Below are 17,316 nucleotides of genomic sequence, written 5' to 3' on the forward strand. Positions count from 1 at the left end.
TGTTAATGGAATGTATGACTTTGGAAGGATGAATGCATTTCAATATGCAAGATAGTGGACTTTGAAGTTTAGTTGCACAGCACCAAGTTTAAAAAAAATTTTTTTTCAAAGCTGGCATACAAGAGTTTTATTTGTGTCAATTTCAGAACGAGGGAGTGAGTGATAGCTTAATGCCACATCAGCAGTTTTGCACCTATCCTGCCTTCAGAACAAGCACACACAGGTTACAGCATGCAACATACAATGGTACTTGACTTGTACTGTAATACATTGTAATACTGCTGTACTACATTAGACGCATTTAGTGCCCAGTTAAGGAAGCCCACCTACTTCAGGATGTCTGCTAGTGTTTGTGTGTGGACTGACCACTTTCAGTAATGTATCGGGGTCAATATACCAATATAGCGCTGACAGGAATTGGTGGAGCTGATAATATTGATTTAAAGTCAATTTTATCAAGGACAAACAAGAAGTGAATACATTGTAATGTTACAAGGGTCAGTGCTTATGGTAAAGGTAAATGGGTGTAGCATTGTAACGTTCTTTAAACAATATGACGAAGTCGTGTCATCAATAGACTGTCTCTTCACCTTAGAAATTGACAGAAATACATAAATGCGCTGTTTTTTTTCACTTTTTTAAAATAAGCAAACTAGAAATTGTTCTGTTTTTTCAAGATGTACATTTTATCCGAATATAGTTAAAATATTTTACAAATATAAAAAATATATTAATTGTAATTTTATGACACGTGGTGAGTGATTTCCCCATATGACACTACAGTAAAGTGTGGTAGTTTATAAGTGCGCCCTGTGGGAAAGAATGCACCCAGTATTTGTTCATTTGGACAATTAAATCATCTTATTACATGAAGAAAAAAGATAAATACTCTGAATAAAAACAAGCAGACATCCTTCAATATAAATTCCTAGAGTTCTATAATAAGATAACCCACTGAGATTACTAAAAATGTTGTCTTTGTTGTTTGTTGTGTTCGCATAACGTAATGATTCATTTCAAAGTTTAGCCTTGTTGAAATAAATTGGGACACATCATGTTTAAAAGGCACCGGCCTTTCATAACCTTTCATGTCCTGGCACTTAATAATATTTCAAATATGGTGTATTGTCTTTTCAATGTCATGAAATAAGTATGTTTACAATAAATTTATGAATTTGCTGTTTCCTATCAGTCTATACTGAAACCAGTTGGTTGTGAACTACTGGATATTCATAATGTAATTAGTTGGCAGTGAAATAGTAGCAAAGGTTCTGCTGGTGTTTACAATAGTTCAGAAGTATTAATACTGTTCAGTTTAATCTATCGCAAACGCTATAATCATTGCATGTTTGACATGTGAACCAGCTTTCCCACTTAGCTTTCTAAAAGGGGGACTCTCAGTTCAATTAGCAGTCTCAGTTCGTTAGATAGCTCAAATCGTAATTATTACCCCCATTTTACAAAGACAATGTCAAACACAGCTCAAACAATGCCTACACCTGAACTGTAGTCTGTCTCACAGTCCCTGAACCATATTATTTTCCATTCTGCCCAGCCCTCACTGTCACGCTATAGCACTAAATAAAGTAAGTCTAGATTTTCCACAGGTTCAGATTCTGAGGCTCCCATCTCACTGGGGAACCTTTTCTCACTGGGGAACCTTTTCAATTTAAACAGAGTTGTTTGTTTCTGTCCAAACTATATACTTTCAGAAACCAAGCATCAGATTACTAGAAGGAAGACCCCCTTTAAATCAGTTGAATTGCAAATCTCATCCAAATCAGACCTTTTATTCTGATAAAATACCTTTCTGCGTGAAGATCTGTGGACATCACCATAGGATATTGAATCAAGTGAACCCTGACCAAACTTTGAACTCCAATCTGTATGAAGGAGGCGTGAGTTTTTGAGCCAATCAAATGTCAGCTTTGGAAAACAATTCAGCTATATTTCTTTACCTCCTCAAGTAGAAGAATATAACCGCCACAGAACACAAATATGCTCCCGATAGTACACCCTTTGGTTGTAGATTCCATGGCACTAAAAAACGACAGGATGAATAAAATATCTACAGCAATTTAATAGTCCAGCTTTACTTTTTTGCATTCAGAACTTCCAAATCATATTCATCTTTGACATCAGAGGTCAAATATGCTTGTTTGAATGCTTTGCTCACTCATATTGTCATCTGGAGGTGTCATCAGATCTTCAAACAGATGTACCATATCCGAGTTCAAGATGTGATGTTATTAAGATTGTGCTTATATCATCATATCAGTATTAATAGGCTACCCAGAATAAAGGTTTGACTATCTTTGACCCATCTTTTATTTACATCTTTTTGGTCTACACAAAAAACAGACTTGTTGGATTATTACCAGTTGCTAAAATATAACAAACTCAAACAACTTTCATAAAACAACCCAGAATAAAAACAAGAAATGTAAGAGCAAATCTGCACCAGATATTGCAAACATTTGAATAGCACTTAGTCATAATAAATAAGTTTTCTAAGGCCAGATCAAATTATTTACTTGTGTTACGATCAAATCTTTTACCAAACTGCAAAAGAAAACACCACAATTTATATTCCTGCTGAATAAATAACTAACACAATTTGCCCAGATGTTGTATTTCAAGCTATGGAGGCTAATCTAAATTTGTTTCATTGTTGAATCTTATATGTAAGCCTGATAGCCATTGATTAATTCTCTACAAACAACCAATCATTGTTTGTTTCCTGAGCCCATTGCAGAAATTCTCCTTCTGGCAGTGGACCAAGAGAACGAAAATCAAGATGGCTTTACACATTTTGAAAGTTCTATTTGCCATTTCTTCTTTAAGAGTGAAAATTGTGAAAGGTTTTCCCACCTTGTCAATGAGTATAATTGTTATGACTGTCCTGCACAGTACCCTTGTTGGAATAAAAATAGTTTGAATGTCTGAAATAAGACACAAAGCATCTTTTATAAAATTTAAAAATTTGATAGAAAACAATTCAAAGAATAACTGCATTTTTTAAAAAGATTGCTTCCCTTATAATGATCCTGGCTAGAATCAGTCTTCAGCAACCCATGCTTGCAGTGAAAGGTGACTATGCTTGCCGTATGAGGCAACTAACGGGATTGGTTGATGTATGTCATCGTATCACAAATGCTAATGAAGTCAATCACTGGATTGTCTGGTCCAGATGCATTTATTTACAGACCACCATCAAATAGGTGAAATATTGCTGAGTGTGGTGTTGAACCAAAAAAATCTAGACTGTTTCCCATGAGCATTTGAACAAATTCCTTTTTTCTTTCTGCTTTTTACCTGTGCAACTAGACATTTAAAAACCTATTTCCTGTAAAACAAGTAATCAAAATGGTCTGGCCTATGGTAAATAAAATAATCCTCCAAATGGACACACCTAATCTAATGTAAACTGTACTATCTACAAAGAAACAAGCTTGTTAAAACCAAACTGTATACCAGCTGGCAGTGCATGAATGTGTACACTTAACAGGATAAATATATAGTACGCATGTAACTGTTCATTAAAAACACTATTGATGGGAATAGCCTCGACAAAAAATATGAAACTTCAACATGATCATATGAATGGTGACTCTACATAAAACATTGGAATATGTAGTTCCAGCAGCACCAAAATGCGTGCAAAAACAGGTATGAATGTCTCAACAACGTTCTGGTTATAGTAGTGTATGTTGTGGTGTAATCCCCAAATAATCTACATCAATCACAAAAAAACTCACCAAAAACTCATTCACAATCATCCAATCAAAATGGAATAAGAATATCAATTTCGTCCAATGAAATTGAAACTGGTTTCATGGCTTCGTCCAATCAAATGGCAGTGGTCGTAGCTGAGATCACAGATTGGCTAATACCAAAGATATTCAGGAAGGTAGTCTGAAAAAAGCCCATTAATTGAATGACATGATCATCACATAATTAATTTGGATTGCCTAAATACACCTGCAGCAAATGAAAGAATGGTTAATGTTACATGCATGCATTCTACATGCTTTGGGGATCTGGCCCGAAACATTTGTCCTATCAGTGCAAGCAAGGGTGGCCTGTGGTCTAATGATTACTTCCCTTAGATGTGCCAGGATATCCTACCTATAATAAATGACCAGTCCCGAATTAATGTTCAAATCTATAACTTTTTCATTTAAAAAATAAATAGAACCATTTTATGTCCATGCATCACACACACACACACACACACACACACACACACACAATATAGTTGTGATGATAAATTTTGCCACCCCCCCCAATCTCTCCCCCCACCACTCTCCCCAAACCTAATAAATGAGCAGTCCCAAAATAGAATAATCTTATATACAATCACTCACTCACTCACTCACTCACTCACTCACTCCACTCTCTCCTCTACCTATTTCTTTCTCTTCCAGCAGTCCGGATGAAGTTGTTTCTGCTCTTTTGCCAAAGCTTCTGATTTTTCCTTGAATTTCTTTTTATCCTCAGGGGTTAGCTTCTTCCATTCATCTCCTAGCAACACACTGATTGCTCTGAAACATTCAAACATGTTAATAAACTAAACAATGTATAAAAGTCAGTTTTCCTCTACTGGCTACTGATGCACGAATACGGTGTTAGCGTTGGGCGTCTCAACGTGCGTGATTCCCGTGCAGCCTTTCGAGTTGAGTTGATTGGTTCAACTGTGTCATATGGCCCTGTGACGCAGGGGTAGCATTATGCAGATGGCTGTTTCAATGAATGCTTGTTCCACCCGTGACGAACAGGTCTTGTTGTTGATGAAATATAGTGATAGCTAAATAGTCCGATAGTTTTTCAGATATTGTAGTAAACGTTGGTACCTTAAATTAACTTCCAGACTATACCTTGCCTTGTCATGCCACATTGTTTTTATTTATATTATTTTCCCCCTTCTGAACTGAATTTTTTCAGGAAAAATCTGTACACCAGCAAAAAAACGTTAAACGCCTGAAGGAATCTAGAGCATTCTGTGCCAGTGACTTTTAAATCTACAAGCCCAAACATGGCTCTTAACATCATTTTCCGTAGATTCTAGTGTTACTATATAGACATAAGGTGGAGCTTACAAGACCAAACAGATTTTTACCACACACAGTCTTTGACCTCGTGACTAAAGATGCAAACTGACAATGCAGTGGTGTTGACTGGGGATCAGACTTTCACTAACCAGGTTTGCTTACATACCTGGAATATTACCCACTGTAGCATTAAAAAGATTCTACCATGACATTGAAGAATGCTTGATTCTGATTCGTTAAAATGAGATAAAGCGCTCGGTTCAGAATAAGAGCTATTGACTCTGTAGTGAGATGACCTGAAATTTCAAAACACAGGAGGTTTATCACCTAATTTAATCACTCATTTCACTAGTTTGTCCTCATAATGGAGATATACCCTTTTCCCACAAAAAATAAATAAATGAAAAATGTTCATCCATATATACTAGCCACATAAAGAAACTGTGCACGGAGAAAATATAGATATAAGGGCACACCGTCCATATATGAAAGATAGGTTTGAACACAGCAATTATTGGAGACATTTAAACGCTCATGCACGTGCCATGCGATATGATGTCATTGATGGGGGCCTATGGACGTGTTACTGCACGTGCATCCTGTGCAGCTGTACACAGCATGTGCAACTCAAACTTCGCTGTCACTTTGGAAAGCATGATCTGTGGTCATTCAAAAATTCAAAACTTCTCAGGCGCAGACACAAGCATATCACAAGCAAATCATGCCAAGATTGACAGCTGCACAGCGTCATGAAGCCATTGGAATGATCCGAGCGGGAATGAGGCAACAACAGGTGGCAACACATTTCCAATGCCATCGTAACACGATATCGGCATTGGTGAGGCGTTATCAGAACACAAATAACGTTGCCGACCACCCACGTTCAGGACGTCCCCGAGTAACGACGCCAAGACAGGACAGATGGATTCGAGTTACACATCTCCGACACAGGTTCCAAACGGCAGTAACGACGTCCCAGACAATTCTTGGACTGCGCCGTATCCATCCCAACACTGTCAGGAATCGTTTACGTCAGTACGGGATTCGACCACGACGCCCTGCCATACGTCCCATCCTGACACACCGTCATCGAGTCAACCGTCTAAGATGGTGTCGAAATCATGTTCGCCAACCTTGAATATGGTGGAGAAATGTTGTCTTTAAAGATGAATCGAGGTTCAACATTTCCCACAGTGACGGGCGCCAACGTGTCTACCGGTGTTTGGGAGAACGTTATGCACGCAACTGTATTGTGGAGAGGAATCGTTTTGGAGGTGGCTCTGTGATGATTTGGGGTGGGATAACAGCACGGCACCGAACCCCTTTGGTGGTTGTTCAGGGCAATCTCACCGGTGTTGGCTACAGAGATCAGATTCTGAGGCCTGTGGTCATTCCTTTCCTGCAACGTCATGGCCCGGGATTGACATTTTAACAGGACAACGCTCGTCCTCACACGGCTAGGGTAGCAATGGATTACCTTCACCATAACAATGTCATGTTACTGCCATGGCCTGCAATTTCTCCAGATCTCTCCCCAATAGAGCATGTGTGGGATGAAATGGAGCGCCGTCTGCGTCGTCTTCCACATCCTCCAGATAACGTCCGTGACTTGGCACAGGATTTGAGGAGGATATGGCAGGCCATTCCCCAGGCCTTCCATGCCGATTTGGTGGACTCCATGCGTCACCGATGCACTGCTGTGATTCACGCACAGGGTGGTCATACCCGTTATTGACTTTGTGACTTTGTCGTTTGACCCCCTACTCCATTTTGATCTTCTGACGTCATCGTAACAGATGTTGTTCAGGTCCCGTTGACATTTTCTTATTGTCCGATCATTCAGCTGCTACAGCGTCTGCATCATTTTGTTCTTGCTGTGTTGTATTTCAATCCAGAATATATTTTCTCCGTGCACGGTTTCTTTATGTGGCTAGTATATATAAAATGTGAATTGTGGGACATGTTTTTTAATAAACATTACAAAGTATCTTGTTTGTTTGTTTGCTTTTTGTTGTTTAACGCCTCACTCCGCAATATTCCAGTTATATAACCGTGGTCTTCAAATAATCGAGTCTGGACCAGATAATCCAGTGATTGACATCATGAGCATCGATCCAAGCAATTGGGATACGATGACACGCATCAACCAAGTCAGCGAGTCTAACCACCCGATCACGTTAGTCGCCTCTTACGACAAGCAAAGTCACCTTTTACGGCAAGCATAGGTTGCTGAAGACCTATTCTGACCCCAATCTTCACAGGTCCATTTTAATTTTAACAACCTAGACAAGTTGGGTGAACTAACAGATGCCGGGCTGGTATTCCTGTCATGTTGCAGGACCATGGAAAGTACACACAAGGAACACACATGGTGATTTTCCTCCTCTGCAGGTACATGTAATGTCCAGATAGCTTGACTATGACCTGTTTAGTATTAGCAATCATGTGACATCATCACTTAATTTGTACGAGCCTTTTGCCAACCTTGCCCCTTTCCACAACTGAAGAAGTATTTATGTTCCACAGAAAAGGACTACCCAGGTATAATGTGCAAGTAGTGTACAAGCTTCACTTAGACCAACATTTAGTCTCAGAAATCAACTTATCTTATTTAAAAATACATGTCTACAAAATATTAAGAAAATCCAAATGGAGCCCAGAAGAATGCATAATTTCAGAGGCAATCTAGACTTGCCAAATCATTCTAGACATGAGCTGAATTCATTTTTTAATTTATTCTCTTTTATATGGTCTGGGACACAGACAAGCCTCATTATCAGTCGAATGTACCTTGGGGATATAATTATGTAAGGGCAGGGATGAAAAAGGGTGTGTGCGTGCATGCCTGCGTGTGTGTGTTTGTGTGTGTTCTTATGTGAGCGTTTTCAGTATTAGAAAATGTCCATATCTTAGAAAATCATGTGTCAGGCTTAGTGGTCAGGATGATTGTATGTCATACCACGATGAAGTGGGTCATTGCTCATAATATCGATCACTGGATTGCCTTAAGACTAACATTTAGTCCAAGAAATATCGTATTCAAAAATATATGTCAACGAAATAAAAATATGTAACCGAAATGGAGCCCATATTAATCAAGGCCTAGAACTGAGGTAATCTAGACTTGCCAAATCTTGAGCTACATTCATTTGTAATTGATTCTCTTGTCTGGGAGACTTGTTTAAAAGTGGCCATCATACAGGTGGCTGAGTGCAAAGTAACACAAGAAACTAATGACATTAACCAATCAGGGATTTGACACTTGGTGTAAAACACCATACCAATACATTGCATATACAAGTCAATTTATCATGTTTCTCCTCTACAAGTCTTCTACAATTTCTCAGGAGTAATAGAGAGAGTTTGGTTTAGCGGCTCCTTGAAAAGTATCCAAAGACCCAAAGAGATGTAGCTCCAAGACATTTACCATTTTGGGGACATCATTAAAATAGGTTCCTGGCATGCCTAAGGGCTACAACTCTGCACAGTTAATAGATGCACCTTAGACAACTGGGCCATCCAAATTTTAGGAATCCACATGACATAGGTGGATCCAGAGGGGGGCCCAGGGGTCCGGACCCCTCCTTTTGAAAACCAAATGTAGTATGTTGTAGGCAGTAAAATTGAGTGAGAGAGGATTTTGATATTTCCTTTTAGAGATGCTGTATCTGCCCTTGTATGAATATGTTTTAAAGCATCATCCTCACCTGTTATCTTTGCCAGGGTACTTCTGTGTGTACTGAATTCTGTTTTCTTTGGCAAACAACATGAATGCATTCATTGGTCTCTTGGCCTTGGGCAGATCAAACTTAAAGGTGTCCTCCTTAGATGGGGAGTCGGGGGACGAGAGTGACTGGCGCTCCTGGTTCTTCTTTTGCTGCAAGAGTGGAGTTAGTGAGTGAGTATTTAATTCTATTCAGGTCACAACAATTTGATTTTCTTGTCATTTTCTTTAAAAAAAGAAAACATTTGTGTAGTGATTATCTGATTTCTAAAATTGAAATATAAATCAATAATATTCTGACCAAAAAAAATCAATAATATACTGACCAAAAAAATCAAAAATATTCTGACAACAAAAAATCAATAATATTCTGATAACATAAAATCAACACAATTCTGATAACTTAGCTGAAATTATAGAAAATGCTCAATCTTCAAATGAAAACTATATGCTTTCCAAACAAAAGCTATGTAGAAACTAATACTCTGTATTCTCATTATGGGTGTAAAAAATAGAACAAAAAATGAATTTGAAGTAACTTTCTAAAAAAATGTGATGAATACCTGGAAATTTCATGCATAACTTTTCTATAAAGCTGATTGAGAACAAATCTGTTTATTTTATTTAGCCTTAAATTTAAAATGCACGCAAAACAGAACCCTTTACAAAGCTATGTTTTCTCACTCTTTTGAACTACCACAACAAATCATAAGCCATCCAGTCAGTTTGAAGTAACCTACTTGTGCCATAGAGCTCAGAGCCATCACGGCAGTGGAGTCAAGGGCAGACAACTGGTAACTGAAAACACAAGCAGTCAAGACATTGCACAGCTGGCAGTGAATCTGACATGTGGCCATATCATGTGTCATTGCAACCCACGGCGGATCGCATACACCTTAAGTGTCTGTCTGTGTCATTCCTCCGTGTGTTATTCCCACTCTCGGGATGAATAATATGATTTAACTATGTATCACCATTGAACTATAACAACATATATGATCCATATACTCACTCCAGTTGTCATGCACTGACCAAGGGTAACAAATACTTATGATATATCATTCAATTGCCATGCACTGGACAACGATAACATATAGACCACATGTACTCTAACAGTCATGCACAGAGCAGTGATAGCACTACCGTATTCGACGTAATAAGCGCCCCGCTCTAATAAGCGCCCATGGAGATATTTGCTGATATATTGGCTGGTGATATTATAATACACACTCGTGTGTTATATGCACCCTTAATTATGGGCAATAAAATTCTGGGGAAATATATATGTCGTACATAAACATTTCAGGCTGTCACCATGAACCACGAAATTTATCTTTCATCTCTGTCTTTTTTCCACCAAAATAATATTCTAATAACAGCCCCCTATTTCTAATTTTGAGAGCGCCCTGGGCGCTTATTACGTCGAATACAGTGTTAAGATGTGTTTGTTTGTTGTTTAACGCCGCACTCAGCAATATTCCAGCTATATGACGGCGGTCTGTAATTAATCGAGTCTGGACCAGACAATCCAGTGATTGACACCACGACCATCGATCTACACAATTGGGATACGATTACATGCATCAACCAAGTCAGCGATCCTGACCACCCGATCCCGTTAGTCGCCTCTTACAGGCATGGGTTGCAGAAGACCTATTCTCTGCCCGATCTTCACGGTCAATACAGTAAGAGTATAATACATACACCATGGACACCAAAATGATCAGCCATTAAGATACGAGCGTCTATTGTGAAATCCTACATTACCTCCCATAGAACGTTGCGTCTGGGTGTGTTGGGGGCAGACACAGGTCCTGTTCTGCCAGCTCCTGGCAGGGTATGCCGAACTCTGTGACAGTCTTCTGGGGAGCGCACGACGACCAGCCTGAATTGGGAGAGTGAGTGAGTATTGTTTTACGCAGCTTTAGTAAGATTCCAGCAATATCACGGCAGGGGTCATCAGAAATGGGCTTCACACATTGTTACCATGTAATCGAACCGAGCCTTCGTCGTGACGAGCGTACAAAGCTACCCCACCGCCCCATGAAGGAGTGACGTCATCGGTACATGATGACTTGATGTTACAGACCGGAAGTAGTCACAATATATTACTATAGGTGTTAGGCTTGTGCATAAGTCATGTCGGCGAAGTGTCCGGTTAATATGTTTCGGTGAAATAAGCTTTGGTAGGACAGGTTTTCCAGAATCCAGATCATATACGACAGGACGTCTTTGCACTTTGTATAGTTTGTTTGTTTGTTGTTTAACGCCGCACTCAGCAATATTCCAGCTATATGACGGCGGTCTGTAATTAATCGAGTCCGGACGAGACAATCCAGTGATTAATATCATGAGCATCGGTCCACGCAATTGGGATCGATGACATGCATCAACCAAGTCAGCGAGCCTGACCACCCGATCCCGCTAGTCGCCTTTTACAACAAGCATAGTCGCCTTTTACGGCAAGCATGGGTTGCTGAAGACCTATTCTACCCCGGATCTTCATGGGTCCACTTTATATAGGCTATCATGACATTTGACTTAGGGAGAGTCAAATCCAAATCCTACTTCGCAATGACGTTAGTAGTTTTGCTGCAGAGCTTTCGAGTGTTTCACGTTGACTGCTTTAGACTCTGGTTATAAACCCACGGTGGACCTGTCCTTACCTTTTACATAATCAATCTAATACGATTGTTATGTCTATACTTGACATGTATATCCCCTGAAGAAAATTGATTTTGGAAAGCATATTGCGGACGGGAAACGTGAAACATCCAAAACCCTTACTAAAAGAATGAAGATTTTATCCGACATCAATCTTTTAAACGTCTCTCTGACAGAAGTTTTAAGGGAGATCTGGGCCGACTTTCACATTGCGAACTTAGCAAGTCGGCCCAGGGTGCCGTTGCGCAAAGCTATCTTAGCGCTACTTAAGGTGATCGTAATTCCCATACCTTAACATAGACTTTCGACAGTCGTCGCCCTAAAGTTGTTTTGTACAACGGCACTCCGGTCTAAAGGAACCATTAACCCTGAGAATTTACAGCAGAAAAATGATTACCCTTGTCTTTGACAAAGAAGGGATGGTCTTGAGCGCACTGTGCCACAAGGTGGATGGAGTCGGCGTCTCCCTGAACGGTGTGAGTCATGAAGTACAGGTCTAACTTGCCCGTGTCCCCGAGGTCAGTGGTCTCCTTCTTCGTCAGGAGGAAGCCGACGGGCCCACTGCTGCAACAGCACGACGGGTGTTGGTGCTTGTTTGTTTGTTGTTTAACGCCAAATTCAGCAACATTCCTGCTATATGCTGGCGGTCTGTATGTAATCGAGTCTGGACCAGACAATCCAGTGATTGACATCATGAGCATCGATCCACGCAATTTGGATACAATGACATTCACCAACCAAGTCAGTGAGCCTGACCACCCGATCCCGTTAGTCGCCTCTTACGACAATATTAACAGGTGCTGGTCATATATTGGGTAACGCATCACACAAATTGATAACATTATATTTTGCTAACCTAACGTGTTAATCAAACCGCCAGGTGGCGATTCGGGGTTAGGAAAGGTCCAGCAACCTATGCTGGTCGTAATCTCTCAGATTATGGTTTGGCCGTTCCGGTGGTTGGTTCAAGTTGGACGATGTTCATATTGTCTATCATTTGTTTACAGGCCATCGGCATATAGCTGGAATATTGCTGAGTGCGCCGTAAAACAACAAATATACATTATAATCAAACAGAAACTGCCTTTTTATAATGGCGATGGCCATAACTCTTCATTAGTGTACTTATGAGAGCAATGGTATTCTCGAAGTACCTTGAACTAAAGCTCTCGTAATATGGTCACTGTATACCAATAAGGGCTACGGGTTTAGGGGCTTTATGCTGCCATGTTTTCAGAACTGTTAGATTACGTTTACCCATAATGTGAAAATGTATGTCATTTGGATCTTTAGACAATCGTATTAAAGGACATGAACGAAAATGGCCCGACATCCTGGGCTGTCGTCTGCTCGCATGTCGTCTGTCCGATGTAATTTTTAAGGTTGAAATTGTACGAGACTTACAAGAAATGTAATGTCGTGTGTCAGTTCTTATTTCTGAGGTGGAAAATGTGCAAGACTTACAATATGTGTGATTTCTTCTGCTCGGCCGACTGTGTGACTTCACGGAGAGACTGATGGTCCGACAGTTCCTCGGCAGAGTGCCAGTCGTTAAACAATGGCGGAACAGAGGACGACAGGAACTTAATGATGGACCCTGAAATAACACAAACGTTTGAAGACAAATGGGTTTAACGTTGCGTCCAAAATTATTGCACTCACACAGTGACGTACATGCACGTGTGAGTGTGTGTGTGTGTGTGTGTGTGTGTAGCTGCTTGTGCTGGTCTGGACTGATAGCGATTTATAGTGCTAGCTCACTGAGATACCATGCCGCAGTTTAACATGAATACTCCACTCAGACACAGTATACTGACTCCCAGCCGACCAGTCCTTGTTTAAGCCCCTTAATGCCGAGCGCCAGACAGGAAAACAACAAGTACCATCTTTTAAGGTCTTTCGGTATGACGCGGCCAGGGATCGAACCCCGGACCTTCCGCTCTACCACTAGTCTGAAGACAAATGAGCTTGTTTTCATATTATTTACTTCACAAACACAATCGCCCTTACCGAATCTAATGCGGCCCCAAAACACATATTTCGGAATAGAAGATTTCCAATAAATTGTTATTTAAAGGAATCTACAAAAATCATATATCCAATGCAAAACTCGATGCAACAATACCTTGTTAAAAATCAAAATATACATCCATATATAGTTACACTTGGCACATCCAGCAAGGGAACAGTGTTCGCCTTATATTGACAAGAAGACCTAGGTGAATACATAAAACCCAACTAATCTTCTATTTCTTCATCATGATTCCAAAACTGATTCCATGAATAGTTTGGTGTTGGTGGTTGTTTTCTGATCAGTAAAAGGCTAGTACTTTACATATGACATCGTTACCCGAATAACGATCTTACCCAAACTTAATGTCTGGACAAAATGTGTGTGGGCAAAACAACCTCTTATCTTTAAAACATCGGGAGGAAACGAACAAGGTCGAAACTCAATATCCTGTCTTTGACATATCATTATTTATTATCCCAAGAGATAATACGATATTAATCGTACAGAATATGCCAAAGAACGTCAGAACAAACAATCTATCTTCCTCATCCCGATGTCCGGGACACATACGATCAACAATGGATATTTCGTTGAAGAATAATTCTCAAAGAATGAAACGTTTACATGAAGTCCAAATTTTAAAGTTTCGATCATAATTGGCAGAGAAACGTCACGGGCCTGTATTCGGCGTCAATGTGCGTATGTCACCGTGTATGCTCGTTTTCATGTTGCATGCTGTAATGCATCTCATACAATAGTATGACAGTTCCGAAACTGAAGAAAATAGTCGGTGCTCAGAGTCACTGATCCCGGGGTACCTTTCTGTATTCTGTTTCTGACTAGGGTACATTTCTGTATACAGAAACGTACCTGGTGTACTTGTCTGGAGTACCCGTGCCGACACAGACACCTTCAGCCCAACGCTGGGTTAGCTATAAATTGGCTTCATAACGTTGTGTAGGTGGTCAGGCTATCGTATGTCATCGTATCCCAATTGCGTGGATCGATGCTCATGAGTGAGTGAGTTGGGCTTAACGCCGCTTTTAACAATATCCCAGTTATATCGCGGCGTGTCAGCTTAATGTGGGAGGAAAGCCCGAAGTGATGCAGGTCTCAGACATTTACCACTTCGGTGAAACCCACGAGCACGGGTATGGTGCTGACAAACCTAGAAACATAATAGGGGCGAACCGGGATTCGAACCCACAATCATAGTCGATGCTCATGATGCATGATGTCAATGACTGATTTGTCTGGCCCAGACTCGATTGTTTTACAGACCGCCGTTATATAACTGGAAAATTGCTGAGTGTGGCGTTAAACAACAAACAATACAATACATTATAACGTTTTGAATGTTATTTATTCATAAACCTTTCCGTATGTCCATTAATGTGTGTGTGTGTGTGTGGTCCGAGTGTCATAACCCGAGTCGCGATAGAGCGAGGTGCACGTGCCAAAGGCTCGGGAACACATTTCACGTGCATCACGCATGGTGACTCACACAGTGCTCTCACAGCACAGAAACCTTGAATATTTTTAAAGTACGGTTATCAAAACAATGTTGTGTCAACGTTTTAGGTGCAAGGGTTCTTTGAATGAATGTTTGCCGTGATTTAAACAGGTTAGCCCAAGGTTTAAAATCAATCGTTGAAATGGTCAGTTAAACCCCTCGGCGCTCCGAGCAAACTGCTCCGGTTTAAATGTCCATTTCAACAAGTAGTATAAAAACGGATCCGAGTGGTCTAACCTATACTTAAAATGTCACCGCAAGTAGTGAGTGAGTGAGTTAAAATCTAACGTCGCATCGGCATTATTTCAGCTATATAGCGACGAGACCAAGTTAATATATTTACAATTTAGTTTTTTATGCAAAGTTTTATTTAAAAACAAGTTGTGAAACATATTTGAGCATACTATATATAGAAACAATTTATGAAACATATTTGAACATAACAATATTATATATACAGTTTTAAAACACGGGCTATAGGCCACCAATAACCAAAGCTAGTCCACCTCGCTGGGGATCATGGGGACTTACAGTACCTCGGCATCCTGCATGATACCCCAGCAGGAATTACATCATCACCTTAGCTACTGGTGTTTGTGCACAATACTAGCCAATATTAAAAAATACTCAGCAAAGAGTTGGCTTAAAACACTGGTTGATGATAGTTACATCGAGTATGATAGGATTGCGTGTTACACAGGGGGACAACCTCCTGGACAGAGCCTTCAATAATGTCAGTTGATAATAGCATCATGCCATATGTAAAAACAAGCATTTATTTATTCACATACATATTTAAAATGTATTTTACAGACCAATTTATTTCAAATAGCTGATAAGAAAATGCCCGCTGACACGGGAAATGAGATCTTTCAGATTTTCACTTTGATCACTGCAAGTAATTCTATGTTATCTTTCCCCGGCATTGTTTGTGTCATTTGAACCTTTACTGACTTTTTGCAAACTGTATTCAGCAGCTGTTTACTTCTAGCACAGAGTGACGAGTAAAACTTACTACAAGCTTAGTAATTATACTTCAGCAGGTATGATAAAATTAGTAGAATTCTTAAACTACTTAAAGTAGTAGTTCTTTGAAAGAATAATCTCTACTAACTGATTAGTAAATTGTACCAATCATGGTAGTCACCTACTAGTCTAATTAGCAAACATTTATTTAATGGCTAGTAAAGTCTACTACTTTGGTGAGTGGACTGTGAAATTCACAAGCGAAGTTAGTAAACTATACAACTATTTCTGCTGTCGGCATAGGTGTGGAATCGGTGGTCAAGACTAATTAATATCAGTCCATGAACTCATTGACTGATTTCCTTTAACGAGATCTTACAACAAATACCTTACCCCAAATGTGGATTACACCGCCACAGCACAACAATTTAGTCTCGCCTACACTTGCTAAGTGAGGTAGCATTTACAAAGATGCAGACATCCCCATGTCATTAATTCCTTCCATCGAAATCTTTCCATAAAAACCTTTTCCCCCAACAGCTGATTCCATACCAAATAAAATATTACCTTTCTTATTTTATTTGTTTGTTTGCTTGTTGTTTAACGCCGCACTCCGCAATATTCCAGCCATATGGCGGTCTGTAAATAATCGAGTCTGGACCAGACAAACCAGTGGTTGACATCATGAGCATCGATCCACACATTTGGGATCAAAGACATGCATCAACCAATTCAGCGAGTCTGACCACCCGATCCCGTTAGTCGCCTCTTAGTCGCCTGTTACGAAAAGCATAGGTTGCTGAAGACCTTTTCTAACCCTGATCTTCACGGGCCCTTTCTTATTTTAACAAGCTAGACAAGCTTCGTGAACTAACAGATGCAGGACTGGTATTCCTGTCATGTTGCAGGACCGTAGTCGACGGTGAACTCACCCCTCATGAAGCACTGCCACACTGCAGTAGGCCAGGGGTGAGACCACAGAGCCTCTGAGGACTCCGTGTCCTTGGGGGATGACGGGAAGGGGGAAGATGACGTCACCTTGGGGTCACTCTCCAGACTAACGCTGTCAATAAATATGTCTTGATATTAATGACCAGTATTTGAGTTGATATCATACAAGATTAAATATTTTATTTACAATTTACATCACTCAGGACAACTGAACATGCCTATGGTATAGTTTCACCAATGCGCAGTACTCTGAGTGTGTGAGTGAGTGAGTGTCACGCCGATTGTAGCAATATTCCAGCAATATCTCGTCGGGGACACCAGAAATGACGTTCACGCATTATACCCGTGTGGGGAATCGAACCCGGGTATTCGGCGTGACGAGGGAACGCTTTAACCACTAGGCTCCCCGACTGCACATCGCCCTACTCTTTAG

General features: G+C 40.2%; 1 protein-coding gene across 1 annotated transcript in view; it reads right to left on the minus strand.

Annotated features, from left to right (window-relative positions):
• Positions 1 to 3,129: 3,129 nt before the first annotated feature.
• The window catches only part of LOC124125723 (HMG box-containing protein 1-like), a 34,057-nt gene continuing 19,870 nt past the window's right edge, over positions 3,130 to 17,316 (minus strand). The window contains exons 6-13 of the mRNA XM_046489088.2: positions 16,865 to 16,995; positions 12,904 to 13,036; positions 11,837 to 12,003; positions 10,543 to 10,660; positions 9,516 to 9,573; positions 8,759 to 8,928; positions 4,409 to 4,544; positions 3,130 to 3,915 (exon numbers count right to left, since the gene is read on the minus strand). Coding sequence (XP_046345044.2) covers positions 4,409 to 4,544; positions 8,759 to 8,928; positions 9,516 to 9,573; positions 10,543 to 10,660; positions 11,837 to 12,003; positions 12,904 to 13,036; positions 16,865 to 16,995 — 913 coding nt within the window. The 3' untranslated portion in view covers positions 3,130 to 3,915. The remainder of the gene's footprint in view (positions 3,916 to 4,408; positions 4,545 to 8,758; positions 8,929 to 9,515; positions 9,574 to 10,542; positions 10,661 to 11,836; positions 12,004 to 12,903; positions 13,037 to 16,864; positions 16,996 to 17,316) is intronic.

This window comes from Haliotis rufescens, unplaced genomic scaffold (assembly GCF_023055435.1).
Source record: "Haliotis rufescens isolate VD_foot unplaced genomic scaffold, xgHalRufe1.0.p SCAF_45, whole genome shotgun sequence".
NCBI classification, from domain to species: Eukaryota; Metazoa; Mollusca; class Gastropoda; order Lepetellida; family Haliotidae; genus Haliotis; species Haliotis rufescens.